This window comes from Dendroctonus ponderosae, unplaced genomic scaffold (genome assembly GCF_020466585.1).
Source record: "Dendroctonus ponderosae isolate FM_Combo_2020 unplaced genomic scaffold, Dpon_F_20191213v2 Dpon_F_20191213_3, whole genome shotgun sequence".
NCBI classification, from domain to species: Eukaryota; Metazoa; Arthropoda; class Insecta; order Coleoptera; family Curculionidae; genus Dendroctonus; species Dendroctonus ponderosae.
This window is the reverse complement of record NW_026018508.1, coordinates 17,277,695-17,304,460: the sequence shown is the minus strand read 5'-3', so window position 1 is coordinate 17,304,460 and position 26,766 is coordinate 17,277,695. Positions and strand designations below refer to the sequence as shown.

The following is a 26,766-nucleotide window of genomic DNA, read 5'->3' as shown; positions in this document are numbered from 1 at the left end:
CCCCTTGACTTTAAAGCTGGATCCGCCCCTGCTTATTTACCTACTGATAAAATTCAGTCCAGTTACTTACAAAAGCAGCATTCGACTAGAAGAAAATGTTTCGACTACTTACTGAATGTACGCTTTTCGGATCGTTGAGCCAAGAATTGTACATGTCCTCCAGATAACTCGCTGATGATCCATCTAAGGGAGGAACCGCAGGAGTAGGAACTCCTTGATCCGCAAGATTAGGAGAAGTTGAAAAAATGCGACTTTTGCCACCGTGGGAAGCGGTTAGCCAGAGTCGCCCTGTCGCAGAAGCCAAATACCCGAACATGTTCCAGTTTAAAGGGAAGTGCGGATATTTTTTGGAAGTTGTACAAAAATTTGAAAAAGTCAGTATTGGCGGTGACAGACTGGCAACAGACAGTCAATAAATCAAAAACGTAATTTTTTGGTTGTTGCAAAAATATAAAAAATAAGAAAATAAAAAAATGCATTCTCAGAGTAGCGCTTGAATGATATAATCTAACACTCGAACAGGCGGAGACAAAAATCGCCAGAAATCCCGGAAAGTTTTACTAAATTATAAGTTCGTTACAATAAGAGATATGGTGCATACAACGAAAACTCCTGTAGAATTGATTTTTAAATATATGTATTTAAATCAAATCAAAATGTTACAATATAATATATCTCATAATATACTAACAAAAAGCGATCATAGTAAAATGATAAATATAATAATCTAAAACAAACAAAAGGAGAGGAATCTGGTCAAATATAATTAAGTACGTTTAATAGGTAGTAGGTATTAAAAAAATATTTGTATAATATAAGGATTCCATTGTCTTATGGCTAAGAATCTAAAATATGACAGCTGAGGCTGAAATATGTGGCAAACTGCCGCAGGTCAATAGAAACCTGCGGGAATTCCTGGTAACTATATACTAAGGGCGAAGTAAAACTAAATAAAAATTCTGTTGTTTTGTCTTCGTAAATTCCTAAAACGTAGGTTTAGCGAGTAAACTGGCACCTTATGGCAAAACAAATTTCAACTTAACGGTAAATTGTGCATAGTTGTGGCGACTTTCAGGACGGCGGTCCTGCAGATTAGACAATTTAGTAAATAGGTCTTAGAAAAGTTGATACAAAATTAGAAAAGGGTTTTACAGGTACACACAAAATTTTCTTTGAAACATTTAGTAGATGTTTCATTCTGAAACTGTTCTCGAAAAGCCCAACAACTCACAGTTTGACAAAGAGAATCGGAAATATTGCACTGTTGCGGTTTTTGGGTTTTTTTTCAAAACAGCTCTATATATTGCAACTTATCCCATTTTGAGAAAGCTGGTACACTATCCTTGTAAGCATTAGAACATGTTTGGAAAACCATCAGTGGCAGCGGGACGGTAGACAATATTGGAAATATAGAGCGTGGGGGGGTGCAAAACCTACATAAGCCCATACCAGGTGCTTAAAAAAATTTAATTTTTATTGAACACCCGGTATATACATTAATATTATCTCCGTTCAGGTAACTATCTTCTCAGTCCATCCGTTTCAGCATGCAAGGCAGTTTGACTGATATGAATTTACATAAAAATATACAGGGCGCTCGGTTTTGCGCCCTGGATCAGATATGACAACATGGCACTACTAACTCTATGTCTTTCTTGAAGGTGTCTTTTACGAGTATTTTCGGCAAATTCGGTCGACAGAACAAATTAAATATAATAAATATACAAAACAAAACAATACGCAAAAAAACGATCTAGGTAACTTTCTTTTTTTCAAATACTTTTGTATAATATACTTTTGTAAATAGTGTAAATAAAATATCTTTTTTTTTTTCGTTTAAGTTTAAGTATATACAAAAATGTGCCTTGACTAGGGATATCGCATTTGTTAAGAGATTGCCGCGCCGTTGCGCGGTGGTAACATTGAAAAAATATTCTGTTAAAACCTACAAATTTACACTTATCGTATCACTTAACATTACGAAAATTATAGTTAAAAGTTTCTGCTTCCGAGTATTGTTCATCAGGTCTATAGTACCGTCTTTTTACACTTATTTATACAACAAGCGGCTTGGATGGTTGGTGCTTTTTAATCTAATCACTTCTGATTTTTAGGAAAAAAAACGTTTTTCGTTTGACTTGGATTTTTCCTGTGGTTGTTTTGAAAATTGCACTAATTTTTTTATTTAAAAGTTCAACATTTTAAAAAGGACAAGGTTTTTATTAAGGGTGTTTGGCATTATCTCAGGCAAACGTATCAGTAGCTTTTTGTATGATTTCTTTAATATGCCTTATGCGAAAAAGGCCCAGTTTTCGATCTACAAGATCTCAAAGTTCGATTTGAAGTAGCACAATTTATCACTATTAAAAACATATATTCGAATGACATTTTCTATGTACTTAACGTACGTACTGCAAGCGAAGTTAATATTTTTTAGGAAACCTTCCTATGCAACTTAAAAAGTAGTGTTCGATGTTTTTTTCCAAAAAATAACTCTTTTTAATTAAACATAAAAACTTTTTAAATCGGAACCTGGTTTTTGTTGATCATATTTTAAATGAACAGTTTTCTCTTAATGATTGAGCAAAATTACAAGTGATTGATGCTGGTGAGTTTTTCGGGTTTTCAGACCGTCGTGGAAAAAATAATTTCTTCCTGGCGTTTTGCAAACACGAGTGGTTTGCATCTTCGCAGGGGGTTTGCTGATCGCAGCAAAAACCTCACAAATTAGTAGCCAATGTTTCTTGAAACTGGTGAGCCTAAGTTTTTCATTTAAAATAAGCGACTTTCAGTTGCTTTATCATGAAAAATAATGCAGAAATTTAAAGTAATTTAATTTCAAACTGATCTAGTTAAAAAGCACAACTTTATAGTTCCAAGCCGCCCTTCCTATCCATCCACAGATAAAGTGACAAAATGCTTAAAAGTGCTAGATTATCGTAGTATGTATAACAACATTTATAAAAAATTAATTACCTTTGCTATAGCAATACATTTAACTTAAGTACTGAGTAGAGTTAATTAATATACGAGATAAGAGGGCGAGTCTAGGAAACACCTACAGTTTGACACAACACCCAAATTAAGGGACATACCTAAGTACAGAATGCGCAACGAAACGACGACTTTAAAATTCCATTTAGCTACAATTCATTTATAAAATGCATATTCAGGAAGCTTATCTTCTCTGCCCATTCTGTTCGCACTCCATAGCGGTCACTCTACAAGCCTAAGATATGATTCTTGGTTGACTTGTTTGGAAAATTCCAGTTATATTGATCAGAGCAAGAATTTTGTGAATTTAAATGGGTATTTGGAGGAAGTTACACACGTTTGAAAGAGTTAGAAACATTTCGGGATCAGGAGAAGCCGGGCATTAGAAAATTAGGCCGCGATTACTGAATATGGAATGTAGGTACTAGGAGGCTACATTTTGCGGTTGATCAGTTGAATCAAAGCCCTCCTGCCCAGGCCCGAAACGACTCGAGTTCATAATTATGGTTTTCTTTAATAAAATAAACGATCTAATCTACTTACGATATAACGAATCACAAAGAACTTAGTTCATATCACGTTTGGAGAGTTTTGTTAATCTTACTGTTACGAAACAATGATCTACTTATCATCGGTTTTCGTCCTAAACTTCTTCTAGCAGGGCTGTTTGGATCGAACAGGTCAATGCCAAAAACCCCACCAAAACGAAGTGGCAATTCAAAGAGAAACATTTTACTTATCCTAGAAAGGCAGGCTAGCGACGAACATCTTCTCTATAAGAGGAGGCGCTGGCACCAGATCTTCCAGCTTCAGATAGAAGATCCGTTGCAGGCCAGCAACGCTCAGCGATCTCAGCTCGGGCAACTTTCCCAACAGCCGGCTGAAGTAGTGCGCTTTGCGTTGAGCCTCTGCATTATAAGTGACGTGGTCGCGTAGCGACGATATGATCTTCATCTGCAACTGCTCCACTTTGTGAGACTCTTTTAGACCGTGCCGCTCTGGAATAGAGTTACTGATTAGTGCCGCCTCTAGATCAATGCCAGTTTCTCTTTAAAGTTACACCAGACTTTTTATGCAACATACAGTCGCTCAAACAAGTGAGACTTGCGAAAGACTTGGTAAATGAGACCCTTTTTAGAAACGAGTGAAACTGATCATCGGGAAACTACACGTCCACGTCCACGTCCGGGCTAAATTATGCGGAAGAATACAGGCAAAATGTGGAGAAATGCAAGCACGGCAATAAAAAAGTTTGCCTCAATTTCTGTTCGAAACAGTTGCTTGATTTCAAAGCATTTTAGAAACGTAGACCTGCCTGTTGTTGCTTTGTCTGTCCCAATTTCCCTTCACTAAATTATCGATGATTTCATTCCGTGATCTAATTTTCCCAAGTCAAAACCGATTCGATTATAAATGAAATAATCGTCGGTTTTCAATCAAGCTCGTTATAACCGGAATGCATGATTTATTAAACCAGAATACACCGGGAGGTTTTAATAATTGAACGGAAGGTTTTGGCGTGCAATCACCTGTCACTAGGTTTTCCGCTTTTTTCTTCGACTTCATAAATAAAACATTGATACGTGTTTTGCGCTCGATATGGGCATTATTAATGCTTTTGGGCATCGAGGATACTTCCATTTCGATATCAATTTTTCCGTGAAACCACAAAGGTTTTTCATTGGCACCAATATGATTTCAACAAAACAGCCAGTAAAATTTACTATAAGGTAAGCGTGATGATTTGTTGAACCGGACAAATGCTACAAAAGCGCAGTTTTTCCATTCATACTAGGCCTGGGTAACACTGTGTTGAGTTGCGCTATTGAGTTCTTGCCGCTCTCTGAGTTAACAAGTTCTCTCATCGGTTCATGAGTTGCAATTCATTTATTAAGACTAGGAGACCCGAGACTGGAATTTTCACATCTAAAAAAGAGTTATTGAAATTTTTTCTGAATAGCGTTTTACTACTTTGTTCAAACAACTAAAAAATAGTAATCTATATTCTCCCAACAACAAAACTGAGTTCAAAGAAAGTCGACGAGTTGTCTTGTAAAATCGATCTCTTATTTTTTTTGCATAAAAGAATCAGTTTGCCAGTATTTTTCAGTAAAACGTTAGGAAAAACGCGGTTTTTCTGTTTAGAGACAGTGTTGTTTAGAAATATTGACCTAAAAGTGAAGAAACTTCAGTTTCCAAGGGTTTTTCAAATAAATAATTATAAACTTTCGCTTTTTCAGTTCGGGAAAATTTTTTTGGAAAAATACCTAAAACTAGTTATTAGGGTTTTATCCATAATTCGAAGCTGCGAAAAGTTTTCCACACATTTTTGCAAAGCGGTTAAGGAGGCGAGCGTTTCAATCAAAATTATCTTCTAATTTCTCACAGAAAATACCTGAAGATTGCCAGTATTTTAAGGAAAACTAAAAAATAATGCGATTTTTGCGTAGAAATAATTGCTTAATGAAAATTTAAAGAAACTTTAAAAGTCTTCAGAGCGACGAGGGCGGCGAATTCTCCCAATATTTGTTTAGTAAACTTTTGCTCGCGGGTCGTTTTTTCAAGATAGTCTTAACTACTTTTAGTAAAAAACTGAATAAAATTAATTGGTTTTTGTGACAAATTCGAAGCTGAAATGGGTTTTCCCTGCAAACCGATGAATGAGGCGAATTTTCTAGCAAAATTAATTTGCAAATTTTTGACAGAAAACACCCCATTATTGTCAGAAAATCATTTTCTTTCGTTTTCGATTTAAAACTTTTAGTTTTGCGATCGGTTTTGCAGAAAACCTTGATGGTTTTCGGAAAAAGCCGGTAGGAATTTATTTTTGTTTTATCCCCAATTTGACGCTGAAAAGTGTTTCGAACATTTTTACAAAGTTATAAATTTATTTTGTAAATTTTCGGGTAAAAGTCCTCCACATTGTCAGTATTATTAAGTGAAACTCTACAAAATAGAGCGTTTTTGAGTAGAAAGTAAAGCAAAAAAATTTAGTCAAAACTWAAAAAACACATTTTTTAACAAATTTTACAGTCTTCTGTTAAATTAATCTGTTATAAACTTTCGCTTATCCTGTTCATTTTTTGATAGAAAATTTTTTAATTTTTGTTCCAAATTCGTCGCTGGAAAGGGATTTCAGAACTTTTTACAAAGCGACGAAGGATTCGAAATTTATTTAATGATTTTGCGCGAAAAATAGCTTAAGATTGTCAGCATTTTTAAGTGAAACTTTAGGAAATTGAGTATCTAGAAGAAAGAATAATTCATACGATGCCAACAAATGCGCGGTTGTCTTTACGTCCTCTTAGGTTCGCGGTCATTCGTTCCGTTCTTCCGGCGCAATAAACGCGCGTTCGTTACGTTCGTCTCATGCTTGAACGAATGCGCGCTTATCGTGTGTACCTTTATTGAAGTAAGGGTTATGGACTTATTCATTCCATTCGTCCGATGCAACAAACGCGCGCTCGTTTCATTCCTCCGATGGGAAAAAATGCGTTTGTGCCATTCGTCTGATATATAATTTCCCTATTTTAATTAGGATAGCGCACATACATACCGGATCGTAAGCATAATGAAAAATGTAAACGTCCAATAAGTAAATATGTGCGTTACTCATTCAAAAAAGGCAAATGTTCATTTTGATTCGTTCCGTTCGTTCGATGCAAACAGTTCCGCATTTTTCTTAAATCAACTTCCCCGCTCGTTCATTTCTTTCAAAGTCCGTAAACCGGCGAAACAACGCAATTTCCGAATTGCACCCCAAAGAGTTTGATGCTGACATTTTGCTTGATCAGGATGTTCCTGCTTATAGTTTCCCCGTAAAATCTGCCTCTTATTGGCATGTTTTTGTGATTGCATTCTGGTGCATTGTTTTGTGAAGACAAACCAATTTGCAACTGAAAATTCCTAATTGCCTTAAAACAGTTCGGGATTTTAAAAATCCACATTTGCGTTTTTCCAGGCTTGAAACTGAACTGATTCAGTTTGTTTAAATTGTTTGATTGATTGAGACAACGATACAAATAATTTTCAAAAATTTAAGATTCCATTTAAAATAAATCAAGTAATTATGTTCATTCGTTCCGTTAGTCCGATGCGAATAACTGGATATTAATACGGTATGAAGGACCAATAATTAAAAGAAAAGCCAAACAAAACAAATCCACATTATTCTGTAAATTACTGAAAAAGGCTAATAACTGAAGGAAAAGAAGAGAAAAAAAAACAACCACTTACCCCTACCTGTAATAAGTGTGAGGGCGCACAAGCAGGCAAAAGCCGATATGTCGATTTCCATTGCATGGAGCCCAGAGCAGAATTCCATGATTCCATGCAACCAATCGCCGAACGAGCGCTGGCACTGTTGCATATCCAGAACCATGCCGTTGCAGAAGGTCAGTTTGGTGTCGTTCGGATGCGTTCGGTAGGACAAGCGAAGGACGAACAGCTCCAAGTATGCGGACTGGAACAGCAGTTCCCGATCTTCCTGGCAAATATCCTGCAAGAACCCACAACTTTCAAATACCAACGACCCTAAAGGGCGAAGCGAACCTACCAAGAATCCTGGAATTTTATCAGCAAAGCTCTTGATAACGTCAACCGATGTGGTTAACAAGGAGTAGAATTGCTGAATTTTTTCAACTTCTGAGATCACTGGTTCTATAGGAGAGGGTTCCATGTATTGGGAGTAGTCCAGGTTGGCCAGGTCTGGAGTGGTGTCCACATGCGCTCGCACCAGAGCCGTAATGAGTGAAACCGGAGGACTGGGCGGAGACTCTTGAGGAGACTTTGGCTTCGAAGGCAGCCGCCCTCTGCGCCCTTTCAGCGAGTCCGTCCGCACCACTTCTTTCACCATTCCAACGGCGAGGCATTTCTGGAAGCGGCAAAACTGGCATCGATTCCGCCGCCTTTTGTCCACCGGACACGCCTTGTCTGCCAGGCAAACGTACTTCGAGCCCTTCTGGACCGTTCGTTTGAAGAAACCTTTGCAACCTGCCAAAAAACCAATCGCTCAAGACTTCCAAGTGAGTGAAAACAGTGACTTTACCTTCGCACGTCCTCACTCCATAGTGCTGGCAAGCAGCCGTATCCCCGCACACAGCGCAAAGTTGCGAGGGAGAAGGAGGCGTGGGACCTTTGGAGGTTTGGGGCTGCTGGTCGCCTGGCCCTCCAGGCGAAGAAGCTGCTGAGGAGGAGGCCGAAGGCCCAGTGCCCACCATTCGCAGCTTGGGGCTTTCGCTGCTGCTGGTTGACTCACTTCGCTGCAGAGGAAGTGAGGCTCTTCTCTGTCTGAGATGGGAATTAAGGAACAGAGTGAGGTGAGAGTCGAGGGAAATTTTCATAAAAATTCCGACAATTTGAGAAAATAGTTAATGTTTACGTGAGAAAACAAGACGGTTCTTTGTGCGTTTTCATTCTCAAACGTGGGGTGGACTATAATTTCTTCATTTCTAACTTATTTATTAATTTTCTTCATCTTCACCTAGTGGGGATATTAGTCGCCAATTAAACCGTAAATTAAGACTTAGGTAAATGCACATGCGGTGGCAAAGGAAAAGAACCAGAAACCGCCAAATAAAGAAAGAAAAAGGACTATATGCGGATGACACTATGTTGTTAGCTGGACAAAGGATAAAACCATGAATACTAACAAACAAGAACTTGAAGCAAAGGAAGACTACTAAATAGGAAGTTTATCAAATAGTTCTTACCTTGGACTTAAAGCAGTACTGACATGCAGCTCCGTGGCTGAAGGTACCTGGTAAGTGGGCAAAGAGTAAGATTCCCCACTTTGGGCCATGAGAGCGTCGAAACTGGGACTGCAAGTGGGAGGCGGAGGGTAGTAGGGACTGGCTACTGGATACTGATGGAGTTGTTGGTACTCGTAGTGGTGCGATGTTGGTACCGGATGGTACGGAGCCACGTTAAAGCTGAACCGACGCCAAGATTAGCCTGATTTCTTAAGTGCGCACTCAGTATGTTGCTTACCCGCAGTCTTCGTCCATTTTGAACTGCTGTTGCTGTTGCTGCTGCGGCGGCAAGTCTTGGGCGGTTTGGGGCTGTTGTTGTTGGAACACCCTATAAGTTTCCTGCAAAAAACAGTCGTCTATAAGAAAGACAGTCATTTAATCGACCACATTTACATTCCTATGTCCTCACTGTGTCATTCCCCAATTTCCAAATAACTACCGGTTTATCCTAATCTAGTTCAGTGACGCATTTAAAAATCTTGTCGTAAACTATCACAGAATGAAACCATGTTGTATTTTCCGGTTAAGATGACGTGAAGGAATCAAAAACCACATTCGAGTGTGATCATACAATTTCGTCAATGAAACCGTTTGCACGATGAAAACTCGAACCCAATTACCACTAATTTATCTAAGAATGAACCATTAAAACCAACGTCAAACTGGAATCTAATTTGAATATAATCCTCTTAATGTCTTGCAAAGTCCGTGTCAGAAGCAACCCAAGGGCGCCGAGTCCACACAACGCTATTAGAACCCATTAAAGCAAAAATCAGCGTATCAAATTTTATGTATATTTAGAAAAGATCATGACAGCCACATGAATATAAACGGTTCAGGTGTGCTCTTACTCAGGTGCCGTGAGTCATAATGAAAATTTTGTAGAACCGCGCGCGAGGTCCAGGGAGTCGATAAACTTTCCTATTTAATGTGATATGAAGACCAATATATTTCATAGTTGATGACTTCCTCAATAATCGCTTTGATATTAAGATGTGTCTGAGGTGGAGGCGAATCGCCGTTGGAAATGTATGGGTTTTAAGGCTTTGCTGGCATGTCATTTGCAGGAAACCTGCTGGAGTATTTGCAAAGGATTGGCTGATTAATTATGAATTATTATATATTTTTTAGTCGTCGAGTAGGCTTGGTTACAAGTGTTCCAATAAACTTTAAAAAAATTATCAGGTTGCAGACTCTCGGGATCATTTAGTATTATCATTATAAGCATGTTGATTCTAAAGCGTGAAAACATACACAATTATAGTGGGAACGGCCAATTTTTGGTGTGGGACTGGTGAGTTTTTCGGGCTTTTAAAGTCATGAAAGCGTCTTTAAGCGCAAGTGAAAAGTGATCCAAATCTGAGGACGAGAGCCTGAAAAATCAGCTTCAAGCAATGACCGCGAAGGCCAAAGTCTTTTCATGTGACTGCACAATTTTTTCTGACTCTATTCTAAAACAGACTGGAAATACTTTTAAATGTGTCGAGTAATTGGTGCTATAATGAAAGAGTTTTATAATTTTTTTCTTCGCACTTGTAAAATGTGTGTATTTGAAATACACTTTTGATTTTCTTTGCACAGTTTCTTGTTGCAGTTGTTGCTACTCAATACACATTCATTTTCTCTGCTGTTTTACAACTTTCTCCAGTCTCAGTTTTCACATTCAAGAGTCACGTGTTTGTTCCTAAATCGAACTTTTCAAATTTTTCCTACACTAGTTTCTCATAAAAGGTGAAAATAAGTAGACAATCTCACAAAGAAAAGATACGACAAAAAAATCAAAGGTCAAATTGTAATTGAAGAACGAAGTATCGGATTTGACGGTTTTTTTTCGTATTTTAGTCGCCTTTCAACTTTCAAGTTCAAAGTTTCAACATGTGAATTTCCGCTGAACGCTACTTTCAAAATTTTCCAAATTATATGGAGCGAATTTTTTCCAAAAATCCTACGCTTTTCTTGAACGGCTATTTAAATCACTAATTAGCAAACGTTTTGAAAAATGCAATTTACCTGAATTATCGATTACCAGACAGCAAAAGTTCTCCTCTAACCTTAGCGCCTGAGAAAAATTTTAGAAATGTAGGTTTATTGCAATTGTGAGTAAACTTTCGATAATGCGAAATAATTTGCATAAACACCGTTTTCTTGCCCTTTTAAACCTTTTACAAAATTGGATACAAAAAATAACACAAATCACATGAACACTTTTTTGCTTAACTTTTCTAAACGTTTTCTTTGGAACAAACGGTTTTAATCGCAAATTTACATTTTCTTTTCATCGGAAATTCGAAGAAAGAAATCATTGATTGACTTGTGATGTTTTTGTGCTTCTAAAAAGTGCATGAACTGAAGTACCAAAAAAAAGATTTTGGTATACTTTGCTTTTTTCTATCTCCGCCTTCGCAAAAGCTTCAAAAAATTTAAACAATTTGTTTCAATGCAACTTCTTTTGTCTAAAGATTACGCATCGTGATCTTTAATATATTTCTTAAGACACAAGTTATTAGAGTTTTAGACTTTTTTACCTTTATTGTCTTGTAATAGGGTCAATGCGGGTAAAAGCGAGTTTTTCAAAATTTTTAAGAATTGTCAGTTCAAGTTACCATAAAAAATTCGTTTATCTGATTGAAAAGTCTGCTGCTCAGAAATTAGCATTTAGTTCTGACACATTTACTCAATAAAAAAAATCAAGAAACTTGGTGGTGTTCGATCTACAAAAATTTCAGAATTATTGGCCTTCGATTGGATAAGCTTAAGAAAATGCATTATTGAGAAACTACAAAAGCGGAAAATCAAATTTTTAACTTTGAACCTAAAAGCTCAACTGAAAACACGAAAAAAACATTGTAAAATTGTGTCATTTGCATTTCACTGTAAATTTTCTAGAAATTCAAATTTAATTTATAAATTTGTATTTTTTGCTATGGAAATATGCCAGTTTAGATGTCCGAGGAAAATTTGACGTGTTTTTGGTATTTAAACCTTTTTCCAAGGCTAATGTCGAAATTGAAATAAATGATTTTGATTTCGTTAATCTAATTTTAAAATGATTTATTCACAATTCGAAGGAAAAACATTCCAGTGGAAAACACAATTTGTATTTTCCGGGGAAACTGTATGAAAATAAGCAAAGTTAACTAATTTTGTATGTAACCGATTTTCGGACCATTTTCAAACAGTTTTCCTGAAAAAAAGTCAATGAATGCAAAATGGGCAATTTTCGGTTCTTTTGAGCTTTTTTGAAGTTGAAGACCGTTTAGACCCGGAAAATATTGCACCTCCAAAGAAAACCCAACATACCTTTGCAATAAAAAGTAGCTCCTGAAAGCCAACAAACGATGCTTTTTACCAGGATAATTTCGGTTAAACCCAAAAAATAAATTGCGGATTATTTCCATGGTGGTACTCTTACCTGAAAACTAGGTAAAGGTGCAGGAGAAGAGGGCGGCGGTAGTGCCACGTCTGCAAAAGGATCGAGATCTTCAGGGGTGTGATGCAAAAGGTCGGAGGGTTCGTCTGAAAATGGGGCATTCAGCAGATCTGCGAAGCTGCCAGAACCAAATTGGGTCTGAAACGAAGACAAAAAAATTAACCGATGCTTTGATTAGTTAACGAAAATCGATAGTAGTAATTGTCGTTAAAGGAATGTGCAAAGTACCAATCGAGCTCAGCCCATAAATAGTTCGGTGCACCTGATGCTCGATATAAATTCGCTCGTCGTGGTCGCTTCGATCAAGATTGATCGCTAATTATACGCATTGTCCAGAGGTGATTTCCTGCTGTTGTTGCGCTTTTTAATTTCCATTTTATCGTTCAGTTTGCTCGTTTATTTCGCATACTTCATGAATACATTTATCCATCCAACTCTATCGACAATTGAGCGGTTACACAAGCGAAGCTTGCATTGAATGTTTGTGGGACTGAGCAAGTATTTTGTTGTGCACATTTCGTCACTCTTTGCTGCCAAACAATGGCAACAAAGATGGAACGCGTATTTTTAGAGGTGCCTAACCACGTCACAGATTCCGGATTGTCAATTAAAATATCTTCGAAACAGGCATTTGGCCTTGTTAATGCCACAAGCACCGATCTAGTTTTAATTGTGGGTATCAGGATGTTGAGTATTGCTAGCAACAATTTTCAATTCTGATCTCGATTTGTCGGCTGCAACGAAAAACCAACCAAACGCAAAATTCCAATTAGAACAGTTATTGCCATAAGATACCAAACCAAGAAAGATGTACATTTTTGTGCCACTTTCACCGTGATTATTGTCGTTACGCAATCATCTACGTTAGATTTCCCCATGTACAAGATGCGCCCAGTTTCGTTGCTAATCTTGGCCATAATGGACCGTAATGCCAATAGAGAGCACCCATTTATGGACAATTAGGATGAAATGCGACTCTCATGCGCTTCAATTCATTCAATTTCGAAAGTTTGGCCAGTGGGAAGCAATTTCATTCTTCCAATTATTGCAAATCTACGCAAAAATAATCCACTCGACCAACTAGAGATGAGCAGTTGACTGTTATATGAATAAAGTTTTACGGTGCGAGTCCTAAAGGGATTATTCATATTTCAACTTTTCCTATTTTAGCAATTTTATATTGTTAACAATGTAAAATGGGGGCAGGAAAATCCGGTCACCCTGTACATGGAAAACGGGCGGCGACGCAAAATCGTTATCAGTAAATGTACATTTTTTGCCTTTCAAAAACAGCGAAGATTGAAAGCAAAATCTTAATAATGCGACATTCAGCGCTTTAAGAAAATAAAGTTATGTTTTCCACAAATTGAGTAAAGTTTGAGCAAATTTTATCATTTGCTCTAACCAATTGCGTTTACTCTTTCCACAGCGGAGACTTTAGAAATCAATAGATAATCGAGAAATAATGTAAGTTCGCTTGCCGTTTTACTCCAAAAAATGTTTCGCTAAGGCATCGAGCATAAAATCGAACGAAAGCTTTTTTAATCCTTATAAAACCAGTGGCGTGTCTTTGTTTTCTTTAAAAATATTCTGCGATGTACCTCTACGGACGTTACTCTCACGAGAAAATCTTTCTAAAAGCTACCGCCTCTGGAATTTGATTCAAGGATCTTCAGGCGGTTAGCAGCAATTAATACATTTTTTGCAAAATTTAACACCCTGTATTTCCTTAACGAAGTATTTTACAATGTGGTTGATAAAGTTCCGGATAGTGGCCTAACCTGTATATTGTTAAATTCATTTTTTAAATGTTTTATTTCTTCGTAAAACACTCTAAAAGTACATAAATGTTACGCGTTTCTTAAATGTAATATATGCAATGTATAAAAATTGCTGTATTAAAAATCTCGACAAAAGCAATTTCTGACAATTTTAAAGGTTTTACAACAGCAAAACATTGACAACATTCATCTGTTTTGATAAAACGAAAAAATTGTGTAAAATGAAAAACCAGGAAAGAGTTTTTGCAAATTTTGTATTTTTTGCAGCTGCCTTCGCAAAAGCTTCAAAAAATCTAAACTCCGTTAAATGCAAATTATTTCGTGCAATTAACAACTTAGCTATTATTGCCATCATAAGAAATTTTCTAAACATTTTCTAAGACTAATCCAGTCAATGCATGTAAATCGAACGTTAAACGTAAATTGTTTCTCAAATATTCTAAAAGCACAGAAATCTTACACGTGTTTACTTATGTAAATAAATTCTCTTATACGGAGTGAAATTTTAGAAAAAATCGTAAAGGAAAAAAAGATAAACGGTATATAAACTCGGTTAAACGGGAAATATTTTTCATTTTATGAGTTGGGTTTAAAGTATGTATATTTAAGATTTTAAGTGTCAATTGGTTACTTACTTAAAGGGAGGATATATTGAGGAAATTTATAGAGGAACTGAGAATAATGGAGGATTTTGAGAGTCAAACAGGCTAATTTTTAGCTACAAACGTTCTGTTCCGTTTTTTCGGTAACGTTTAATTCTTTTTTGAGGGCTAAAGCTCAGATTGAAGAGTTGATAGAACAAATACAGTTAACGCTGATAGTAAATAATAAAAATAAATAATAAAATTAAAAATAGAAATTATGACCAAAAATAGATCAAGAAGTATTGTGGTTTATTAGAAGTTTGAAAAAGTTGATATAATCCGTAAAATTCTTCATACGCTTTGCTTCTTGTTTTTTTGATCCAACTGATTTCAGTCCATTAAGGAACAGTTATTTATGAGAGATTAATTTCAAAATTGAGACGAACATAAACACAAAAAATTGACGAAACCTGCGAATTATTGAGTGGTTGATTTCCCAGGGTTGAACCAATTTTTCTTGATTTTTTTTGGAGACCAAAAGTAGCTTTTTTATGATCGACCGCTCTGTTTAAGCTCAAATTCATCAGGACTGAAAAATCATACAAAACACCAAATCAGCAGAGTAGAAGAATTTGTCAATCCAATTTAAATGTAATAATAGAGTTTGGAGTCTGAAGCGAAATACATTTGTTTTTAATTACTAACATTGTTAATATTTTTTTAAATTTTTAGCTGTTTATAGTTTGTCCGAAGATTTGTGGCAGTGACCCAATAATTGTTGTTCTTTTTCTATTACTTGTCTATCCAGCGAGACAGAAATTTGATGTTATTAACGTATGTTTTTCATCAAATTGTGGCAATTCGCAGAAGTATGGAATAAAATTAAAATTATTTGTTTGATTGCTTGGCCAGTGAGTGTTGCCAGTTTCTGTGAATTTTCCCAAGTTTTCCATTCAATTTATCGAGACATTTATTTATGTGCGTGTTATTTTCGGGAGCCAAATTGTGACGGCAAACAAGGGTATATTTTGCTCAAATTTTCACCACCGTCGCTTAGATTTTGCACGATTTCCTTATTTTTCTCTGCTAATTTCTTCATAATTTGACACACTTTAACAAGTCTTGTACAATTGAGGCAAATTAATAACGAAACTGAAGAAATTGACTAATTTTCCCAATTAATTGTTTACATTCTGCAAATTTATCCTCACTTTTGCACCTTAAAATAATTTAAATGCCACGTTGTCGACTGCTTTCGCAAAAGTGAATTGGTATTTTATAGAGAAAAATTTAATTTCTGCACATCAAACAATACTAATAACGGATGTTCAATTCATAAACAATGAAAAATAAAACTCCAATAAACTCGTCCTATAACAATAATATGCGATTCAACACAAATAAATCTTTGGAGAGCAAACGCTCAAGCTGAAACTCCCGCAATATGAAAGAAACTTTTTCGAGTTTTTCCGCCCAATCTCGGACATCAGTAAATGTCAATATGACGTCTGAAGTAATGACGTCACTGCCAAATGGCTTGGGACGGACTGTAATGTCACTAAGTGCGTTTTAGACTCGTTAAAGTTTGCTTGAAAGTTCGCACTTTTTTGAAATTAACTCCATCAAAGAATTCAAGTGGAGTTAGATCAGGCATTCGAAGCGGCCAGTAAATAAAATCATTGAAACCAGTTAATGGATGTAAAGAAAATGACGAGAGAGCGATTGATAATGATATTTTGACTGCATAAGTAGACCAAAAATAGATGGATGTTGCAGGTAAATTATGTGATAGCGAATTAATTAAGAGCAAGAAGTAATGGGATTAATGGAAAATTGAAAAGTGTTTGATTTCCTAGTGTGCGCATATAAAATGCAAGAGAAACAAGCAACTTTTCCAGTCCAGTTTCGGGGAGAAAAACGCAATTTTTTGGGTTATTTTGCTTTTTAAGCCGTTGAAGTGGCAAAGTAGCCCATTGTGTTAGATGAGTTGCAAATTTGACAAGATTTGACTCTCTCGTACCCACTCAATTAGCAATTTTAGAGGCGAAAGAATGAAAACACGAGCTCAGGCAAACAGTGAAACATTGAAAAGAAATTTACTCACAACCGCTAAATTCGGCACTAGTAGACCGATCGGTACCGTTTTTACCTACCACCTGATCGGTACTACGCGATTACCGTTGCTGGTACCACCACGCACTTGCCTAGCGGTACCGTGAAAACTCCGACACGCAATAATATCGCTCACATTCACTATTTCCTACTGAACAAACAACTAGTTCACTTATCTCGCCTATGTGAAAAGTCCCCCTTTTCAATTGTGTTTGGAAGTGCTGGTCGAGGGGAAACCGACTGTGACCAGGGGCGTGGTTTGGGCCAGTCCGGTCCCGGATTGGCCTGGCGCCGTCGTGCATCGGAGACGTCGCTACGGGAACGCGGCGTCGGCGTCGCGACATTCTCCGGAAAATTGGGCGCGTCCCACTGGGAGGATGTGTGGGCTATGCGAGCGTCCACTTTTCCGATTGGTCCGTCGATTTACGTCATCGACTGGAAAATTGACCGCTGGTCCATCCCAAGTGACTTGATTTGAGTAGGTCAGGGCAGTTTAATTTGCAATAAATTGCCAGTTTTCCTCTGTTTCGATGCAAATGCAAACCGGCTAAGTTAGTCCTCAGCCACGCCGACAATCTGTCAATAATGGGCGTTTGAAATCGGTTTATTGATAGCTGAAGTCGGCACCGACAAGGGCAATTAATATTTGAATTGATATGGACTTGTCTGCACTATAATCAAGTATGATCAAGCACATAGTCGGTGGCTGGGGAATGCAACAGCAAAATTTTGCGGAATGTGGCAGGTTAATCGGGTGATTTTTCGCATTGAAACCCATTTGTTCAGTTGAGTCCACTGCGAAACTTCAGAGGTATTTCGGGCCTTGCCCAAGGCCTTCGATCGCGTCGAAACAGTTTGGATTACTTCGACTCCAAGCTAATCATCTCGATTTATTTTGTGTAAACTATTCAATTATTGATCATGTTCACAAAACGTTCTTTCGGAATCAAAATCACTTCGGCAAATCTGCGGAACTCCGGGAGTGTAAAAATAGACACACACAGTTGTATGTACGCCAACCACCATAACTCTTGGTGGAAATGAAACGTTTTGTGACAACAAGCCTGGTAATTACCGTAATTCGGATAATGGAGAAAAGTTCTTTGATAAATCACCGGCTGCAGGGTACCGAATCAGTACCGGCACCGGATGAGTTATGGCACTTTTTACGCCCCTCTAAAATGAAATTGTTTAGTGGACGTGACAAATCGAAAATGGGTTTTGCCAATTATCCGGCAAGTGGACATTCAATTAGAGCCATTGTAGACGCGATTTATTGTACCAGATAGTTGCGATCAGTCAGGATTTTTCTTTAGCTGCGCCAAATGGGAGAGTGGCTCCAAGTTCTTAAAGCAGTGCAGGGTCGCAAGCAACGCAAATCTATTCAGTTTTTCCGGTAAACTTTGCACTTGGTCTTATTTAATCATTCGTTTGAATTAGGCATATTTTTTTTTAAACGATTAACAATTTATTTAATGAATTATCCGCCAGCTATTCTTTTCGATTTATGTTCTCCTTTGTTTTATTGAATACTGGTTCCTCTAATTTGTTGGTTCCCTCTTGTGAAGCACCCTTTACACGTTAGTTTTCCGCTAAATTTGCGGCATTGAAATGCATTTCATAATCTGCTTTCAAGTGATTCGGTTTTCAATTGCTTATGTTTGTTGGACTAGTTCTTTTTACTCTTTTAGACTTCTGTACTGTTCGTCGCTTTACAATTCCATTTTAACACACTGGTCGAAGAAGAGGGTTTCTAATGTGTTTTCTAGTTGTGAAAAAGTTACGTGTTTATTAATTGTTCTAGAAAGTACTGAAAATTTCTTAAAAGTATGCTGATTTAGTATGTATTTTGTATTTACTCCCATGCAAGTTTGCCAACGGGTTCTATACTTTTTTCTAAACGCTCTAAAAAATTATTTACAAGTGATTTACACGCAAATAACTTTTTCAACATTTTGACTGAAAAAAAGTTGATTAAACCCTGCTAAAAGTAATTTTCTTTTCTAAGCCCGAAATGCGCTTTTTTTTATTTGAAAATTTGTTGACCTTTTCATGTAATTGTACACGAATTTTCGATGAATTTAAGCTTTTTTTGCATAGGTATTCCTTTTTACACTCTTTATTGCTTTACAATACACAGGATCTAACAAACATCCCAAACGGCATTGGGTTTACAAATAAGAAAATTAAGACGTAAAAAGTATAAGCCGGAAATTTGTTTTCCATATACAAGGTGTTGAAATTTATAACATACAACGGCTTATAACATACAATAACTCCAAAATATATTTGTAGAAATTACTCAGAGAACCACTACCACAAGTTTGACCACGTACGTACAAAATACTCTGTATATTGCGACTAAAAATAATTTGCCATATTTTACTTAATTTCTGATTAGTGTCCCTTGGCATGAACAATTATTCAGACTTTTTGTAGAAACACTTGAAATGTACTTAGTTTCCATTTTGCAACCACTATGTAGAAACTCTTTTTATCCACACTGAAAAGGTTTTCCATTTCGTCTGTCACTATTCATTAACAATTTTATTACCACAACTTTCTTCTGTACATACAAAGAGATTATTGTTTATCGGTTGTTATTCGAGCAATGATCGTGTGGAAAATCATAAATCATAATTTTTCATGCAGTGATAAATCTCATGTACATTATGCGACACTTTTGAGTATTTTCAATTTCAATTTTAAAGTTAAGTGATAATTCGGAGCTGTTAATTTGCAGTGATTTCCCGAAAAAAAAATTAAAAGGCGTTAAATGCAAGGGAACATTTTTCCTTCGTGTTAAACACTCCATGTAGATTAGAAGGGAACAATAATTTATATGACTAAATACACTTTTTGATCTGTCGTCAAATAATAATAATAATTTCTAATTTTTTAAATAAAATTTAGTTAAGTATCAAGTTTATCGTTGAACTCCGAGCCGTAAATCGCACAGCTTTTTCTTCAATTTTTGGAACAAACGGTCAAAAATACACTAAATCTACAAATCAGCGGTGTGAGGTGTTAATAACTTAAATTTTTCTTTTTTGTTTAAACCCTGTTGATTAGAATATTTTTTCTGAGTCAAGAATTCCCCACGAACAAGCAAGGCTTATAAAGGAAAACTGAAGAAAGTTTTTCAACTCCCTCCTAGAAGAAGACCAATATTTCAAAATTCTAATGGTTGGAACAATCTGTTGGACGAAATAAAACAAAATTCCTGAGATTTGCAGATGATTCAACCATGTTTGCAGTGGCAAGATTTGTATCAGAAGAGGAAACGTCGGGCTTTCTGAATCGAGTTAAGATAGATTCATACGAAATATCCTAAAGAAAATTCAATGAGCAACTAAGACCCAGGAAATAATAAACATCGTTTTGCTGTAAAAGATAATAAAAACTAGTTGGATTTTTTTGCCTGTTTCTCAAAGCAGCCCAAATATCGGAAAATTTGTTTTTCTTGCCTGGTGGCTTTAGTGCCTAAAAAACATGTTTAGGCACAACGAAATGGATTTTCTGAGTAGTTGGTTTCCCTCTCTAGTTCAACAGTTCCCAAAGATCTGCATGCAATCTTTCGCGTTCGATCTGACCTCTGTACTGCATTTGATTGTGCGTTGCATGTCTGTTTAGTGCTTCCAGCCACCAAGATCAACCTTGGAGGAATAATTTTTTCCTTCGTTGAAAATTACGCAACACAACCGGCCAGGCACACGAATTCTTCGACTGTGAGTGCTTTATTTACTGCATTTGTGGGTGCATTACCGACAACACATAAATGTCGATAGCCACCCAAGTAACGTAATATCTTGTATCTCACGTCAGCGGGTTGTCAACGCATTTGCGTCTTGATCTGGGTCAATTCTTTTGCATAGTATCTTGGTGCACGGCCACGCCTTTTCCTAATCGCCAGCCTCACTTTGACTCACTACTTTTCATTTCATTATTACCAGTGTTTATCCAATGTCTTTCTTTTGCAGGCAGAAGTTGAATGGAAACAGTCGAATTTTCCTTTATTCCATTGGTAGTTGCAGTTTGGTTTTTTTTTGCACATAGGTAAATAAAATGTGTAAAAATCTCGTATAAGAAGGTTTTTTAATAAATTGATGTGCTCGTTTGCTTGATTAAAGTCTTTTTAAAAAAACTATTATTTTCGGGCAAAAGCTCGTTTTGTTTTTGGATGAAAACCACTAAAATGCTATTTTTAGAAATCGGTTTTAGTGGGTCAATTTGCGTAAGCAACGCAAATCGATCTCATCTAGGTGGATTCTTTCTTAACGGTTGCAACCGAAGGAATTAAAATCAGTTTGTGAAATTTCGTCAAATTTTACGGCCAGCGTCAAGCAATAAACATTTTCCTACACGTATCTTTTTATATGGCGATATTAATACGAAGTTATGGCACTTTTAAAGGGGACGTTCTCAGATTTGCGATAAAGCTTGCTGGTAATGGGCAAAGGGAAAGTGCCCGATTTTATAGCACTTGAATTAGGCGAAAGTATTTAAAATTTACGGTTTCTTGTGGGAAAAACCGATTTTTACAGTGTTTTATTGTCTCAATTGCGCATTGAACTCACTTTAGTACAACTTCTAGTAAATCATCAGCAGTTTTGTACATGCTGGGCAAAACTAACGCATTGCTCAACTCGTCCCTAACTTTGACTGTGAACATTGTTTCAGTCGATGATCTGATTTGAATCAGTTTTTGATAGAATCATTAAGTTATAAATGGTATTTAAATAGTGCCATTCCTAGTTTTTTTGGTCAGAATCTAAACCTGTGTGCGGGTAATATCGAGTAGCTCAGACAGAAAAAACGTGTATGTATATCATAGCCTGATGCTTTCTGAGTGTTTTGAATCGATATTCGTCTGTTTGTCTTGAGCCGTTACAGAGATACACATTTTTCCTGGTTGGTCACATTTTCGCACGAAATTTATTTACTTTTTTTAATTCCGTAAAATCCTGGCCAAACAAAATTGCGAGTGAACTCCACTATTGACTTTGGGAAAGTTTTATTCGCGTTCAACGGCGGAAAGAGTTAAAATCGCTCTTCACTTTAGAAATGCACCACTCTAAAGCTAACCAACTTAGCAAGCTTAGACTTGCAAATAAATGAGCGCTAGACTCCGTTTTACAGCTCTGAGCAGTTTCATCAACATTCGACTTCAGGAAGATTCTGAAATTAATTATCAACTTCTATAGAGAGCATCAAAAGAATTGCATTAATTGACTTAGAAAATTCACAACATTTGAACTTTGAGCAAGTTAACAAATAAATCCCACTGTCGATTTCGGAAAAGTTTCATTTGCCTTCAACGGTGGAAAAAGGTAAAAATCGCCTATAAACTCCTCTAGTGCGCAAATAAGGAGGATCAGCACGACCTAACTTTAGAAATTCACAACTTTCAAACCAAAGGACTTAGCAACTTTAGAGCTGGGAAAAGTTTCATTAATATGCGACTTGTGGAAGACTCTGAAATCAATCATCAACTTCTATCGATATTCAAAAGTTCAGTTTAGGAAGATTACAAAAGTTTAAAAAATGTTCTGAATAGAGCGAGTGAAAAAAGTCACTGCAATTAAATTAATCAGACCCAAGTCCTACGGTTTACTTATATAGAAAATCAGAAGGTCTATAAAGGAGGGCCGGTAGCAAAAAGCGTGATTTAATAATAATTTTATTGCAATAATGACCGTAGGGGGAGGTGCGAGGGCGCCTTCGAACCGTGAGAACTCGTATTGTACTGACCGAATCGGAATCGGATCGACAACAAATTTACATTTAATTTCCTAAAATGGAATGTTTTACGCGCGGCTTTAGTCCGGGGAAATATTCCGAAAAGCCGCAAAATATCGCAAATCGTTCAAGGTTTACAAATCGAAAGAAGTTTTTCATTGTGAACACGGTACACAATTAAAGTACACATGTACACATACAAGGATTCTGCAAATAAGAAAGCCAAATGCTCAAAAATAAACATACAAAAAATGCGAAAAATCATACAACTCGTGCGAAAATCCAAAGCAATACAAGGATACAAAGCGTTAAATACAAATTGATTTAAAACCGGTGAAAAATAATTTGACTATTCCCATGCAAATCTCCACTTTAACTGGACTATTATCCAAAGTGACTTGAAACCTATCGGCCAGAAAATGGAGAACGCATTGTATAAGGTATCGCGCCAGTCGCTTACGCACGATGGCAACTTTATGGACGATTGTTTCGAAATTACTGCCATTCGTTTTCTTGTTTGAATCCTGTTTATCTATTGTTGTACACGGTGTTTAAACAACATTGAATACCTATAAAGCCCGACTAAGTTCTCGCGTAAATCGAACCCGTAAATGACTGTTTGCTCTTTGTGTATGGCATTTATTTTTTCGATTATATATTCTGTTTTCTGCCGGTTCGTGAGAAACGATGAACGTATTTTAAATAACTTTTTTATATTAATAAATGTTTCTCATTGGTCGCCCCTTCTCAAACAAGACTGTTGATTGAGAAACGATAAACGTATTTTAAATAACTTTTTTCATATTAACAAATGTTCCTCATTGGTCGCCCCTTCTCAAACAAGACTGATGATCGCCTTTAGTTGACGTTGGTCCAGAACAAGAAAAAGTTAAGACACTAATTGAGAAAGCGTCAAGACAGACTAAGACGCAACGAAGAAAATTGTTGCATTTGCACCCAAATAGCAACCTTGCTAACGGCAAATTAAGTTACACAAATTACACTTGTTTTAACTAATTGTTTAAACTTAATGAACCTTACGAATGGGCACACGAATTGCTGCAAACACATCAAGAACACACTGATGGAAATAATTTATTTAATTACCCCAAGGCCGTTATGTTTGAGCGAAAAACGTGCAATCGGCAAGGATTTTGGATTCCATCCATTCTTGCAATATGCGGCAATTAAGAATCTAGCACTTTGTATATTTGCGAAAAAATGAAAAAAATTTGATTGATATGATCAAGCCAAGAGCGGTGTGTTCTAGATTGCGTAGATAATTGTGCGATAAATAAATTCCAGTTGGAAAAGTTGGAGAATTCAAGTAATTTGGCAGCATCTTGCAAAGTCGTTCAAATGATACAAAAACAATCTATAAAATCTCGTATAAATCCGTCAATCGCATGTGATAAGTTTCCCAGCGAACGCGGCAAACAAATTACGTTTTCTAATTAATCAGCAAACAGTTTCGAGGAATCGGAGACTAACAAGCCGGAGAAAAAACAACTGACAAATATAGACAGCACAATAGACTCATTACGGCCACTCCAAATAGGTCGAAAATAAAATCTACAAGAAGTCGATGGCCGTTTTTTCGATCAGATGTCGGTACTGATCCAGTAAAGGATCTAATACCAGTTGTTAATTAGATAGGTATAACAAGCGCCTTACTGGTAGCCCGTCGGTTCTACTCTTTCCTTTTTCAGAGGCAGCCTATAATTTTATTAATTAATTTCTAGATATTCTCGCTGTTTTCATGCGTTTTATTATACAAAAATTGCCTCAAAAACTCAAGCAAAAAGCTGCTTTTGTTTGGAAGAATAGTATAAATGAAGAAATAGAAGAAAAATCCTGCTTCTGAAATGCGACGGTAGTCAAAGGCGATTATCGCATCCACTCTGAGAACATTCCTTCGCCGTCAATACATTGACTAACAATATCGTAATTAACTGTTATGTTATTGATTCCACAATTTTCCGTTTTAAATCATTGTCTGTGGCATATTAGTCGTTACATAGAAAACATTTTAATCAATCGTCAATAAATCCGAATGCCTGACCGAGCAAAATCTAGGAATCATTAATTCGCGTCAACAATCCGCTTTTTTTCCACTTCTTCTTCTTCAGCGGCTAATCTAATAAACAGTAAAGTATCAAGGATTGAGCAACACGCACGATCATTAGCGAATACACACAACGCATAAATGTAGAACAAATTGCGTATGACGTGGATGGATAATGCCAAGTACGGGACGAGATGAGGCCTCGTTAAATGCGGAGGATTTTTTCAAAAATTTTAATTAAATAGAAAAATCATCGGCTTATGGTGCTGGCCAATAAATCACATTAAAATTGTTTTAGTGAGGTTGCGATCGTTGCATGCCAGCGACCGATAACGTGCCTCGAAAGGAGAAACTATGACTTAAGACCAAACGGTGTCGCTTTATTGGTGGCCATAAATTCACCAGCCTCTAGGAAGAGGATTCCTCGTTTTTCTTGCTGAGAAGGAAGTTTACCAACATTTCGTGCTAGATGCTTCATGCACTTATCTAGAAAGAGTTAATGCGTGTGCTAGTGGAAGTGAACATTTCTACTGTCTTTCTTCTACCAGTTTTGTCATTTGTAATTTTTCTTCTTCTTGTCTTCATTCTGCTTCGAGTTGACACATGCACTTACCTAAACGAGTTGGAGCCCGTGCTTCAAAAATATGAGTTTTCTTGTCGCTGTCTTCTACAAATACAGTTTTGCTAGTAGCTTTCTTCCACAAGTTCTGTCAGCAGAAGACGTTTCCGACGAAGAGTTTACCAACATTTTGTGCTAGTTGGCTCATGGATCCGTTGTTCCGTTGTTGGAAAAATGTTGATAACTTTTCTTACATGTTTTTAGATATATTTTAAAGGTCATTTGTTAAAAATATTTTTAAAATTTCTTCAACATTTCAGAATTGTCTAGTTTTAGCCAAGTTACTCTTTCTTCTAAATGCTCAGATTTCTAAGGTTTCACTTAAGGTATTTTCAGCGAACAATTATGAAATAAATTTCGAATTCTTCGTCCTTTTTTTGGAACGAAAATCTAATTATTTTCTATCAAAAAACTAACAGAATAAGCGAAAGTTTATAACAGATTATTTGGAAATTTTGTCACCTCCAACTATCTGAAGACTGAAGAAGAAAAAATGTGTTTTTTTAGTTTTGAATCATTTTTTTTCCTTTACTTTCTACTCAAAAACGCTAGAATAAGATAAATTTATAGCTTTGTAAAAATTTTACCAAAACTTTTTTCAGCGTCGAATTCGGGACAGAAACGTAAATAAATTCCTCCCGTTTTTTCCGAAACCACTAAGGTTTCCTCTAAAACCGATGACAAAACTAAAAGCTTTTAATAGAAAACGCAAAAAAACATTATTTACTAATTATTTTCTTCTTTTCTGACAATAATGGGGTATTTTGAGCAAAAAATGACCAAATTAATTATATTAGAAAATTCGCCTCATTCATCGGTTTGCAGAGAACTTTAGAAAATCCATTTCAGCTTAGAATTCGCACCAAAACCAAATAATTTTATTCAGGTTTTTACCGAAAGTAATTAGAATTGTCTTGAAAAAACGACCAGAGCAAAAGTTTACAAAAAAATATTTGGAAACTTCGCCGCCCTCATCGCTCCGAAGATTTTTAAAGTTCCTTTAAATTTTCAGGTCATTCCAGTTTTAGCAAAGTTTCTATTGAGCAATTCTTTCTACGCATAAATCGCATTGTTTCTTAGTTTTACTTAAAATACTGACAATCTTCAGGTATTTTCTGGAAAAATTATAAGATAAGTTTTATTAACACTCGCTTTCGTAACCGCTTTGCCAAAATTTTTGGAAAACTTTTTGCAGCTTTGAATTATGGACAAAATCGTAATATTTATTTCTGGGTCTTTTCTCAAAAATATTTCCCCGAACTGAAAAAGCGCAAGTTTATCAAGAAACTCTTGGAAACTAGAGTTCCTTCACTTTTAGGTCAATATTTCTAAACAACACTGTCTCTAAACAGAAAAACCGCGGTTTTCCTAACGTTTTACTGTAAAATAGTGGCAAACTGAATCTTCTATGCAAAACAATTGCATGATGACCCTTTTTTAGATGTGAAAATTCCAGTCTCGGGTCTCGAAAAGCTTTAATAAATCACTTATGACTCATGAACCGATGAGTTATAACTCGTTAACTCAGAGAGCGGCAACAACTCAATAGCGCAACTCAACACAGTGTTACCCAGGCCTAGTATGAATGGCTCCAATGGTTCTTGAGAAACCTCGAAAAAAGCAGCGTCATGTTCAAGTGGATTTTGCAACTCAAAAAAAAAACCACGCAAATCTAAAACTTCTTGAATTCAA

The 26,766-nt window shown here is 36.3% G+C and overlaps 2 protein-coding genes and 1 long non-coding RNA gene across 4 annotated transcripts in view; 1 reads left to right on the top strand and 2 right to left on the bottom strand.

Moving 5' to 3' along the window:
- Positions 1 to 418, bottom strand: part of LOC109539873 (2-oxoglutarate dehydrogenase complex component E1) — a 6,022-nt gene extending 5,604 nt beyond the window's left edge. Inside the window, exon 1 of the mRNA XM_019907937.2 lies at positions 113 to 418. Within this exon, the coding sequence (XP_019763496.2) occupies positions 113 to 316 (204 nt within the window). The 5' untranslated portion in view covers positions 317 to 418. The remainder of the gene's footprint in view (positions 1 to 112) is intronic.
- Positions 419 to 761: 343 nt separating this feature from the next.
- Positions 762 to 26,766, bottom strand: part of LOC109539872 (probable nuclear hormone receptor HR38) — a 68,970-nt gene continuing 42,965 nt past the window's right edge. The window contains exons 3-9 of one of the 2 annotated variants that reach the window (XM_019907934.2): positions 12,157 to 12,312; positions 8,983 to 9,083; positions 8,706 to 8,924; positions 8,042 to 8,283; positions 7,550 to 7,986; positions 7,237 to 7,492; positions 762 to 3,992 (exon numbers count right to left, since the gene is read on the bottom strand). In XM_019907934.2, coding sequence (XP_019763493.1) covers positions 3,736 to 3,992; positions 7,237 to 7,492; positions 7,550 to 7,986; positions 8,042 to 8,283; positions 8,706 to 8,924; positions 8,983 to 9,083; positions 12,157 to 12,312 — 1,668 coding nt within the window. In that variant the 3' untranslated portion in view covers positions 762 to 3,735. Of the gene's footprint in view, positions 3,993 to 7,230; positions 7,493 to 7,549; positions 7,987 to 8,041; positions 8,284 to 8,705; positions 8,925 to 8,982; positions 9,084 to 12,156; positions 12,313 to 26,766 lie in introns of both variants that reach the window. The other variant, XM_019907933.2, reaches the window with a different exon arrangement.
- Positions 16,025 to 20,069, top strand: LOC125503786. The gene is made up of 2 exons (XR_007281068.1): positions 16,025 to 16,315; positions 19,744 to 20,069. It is a non-coding gene; the product is annotated as an uncharacterized LOC125503786 (long non-coding RNA).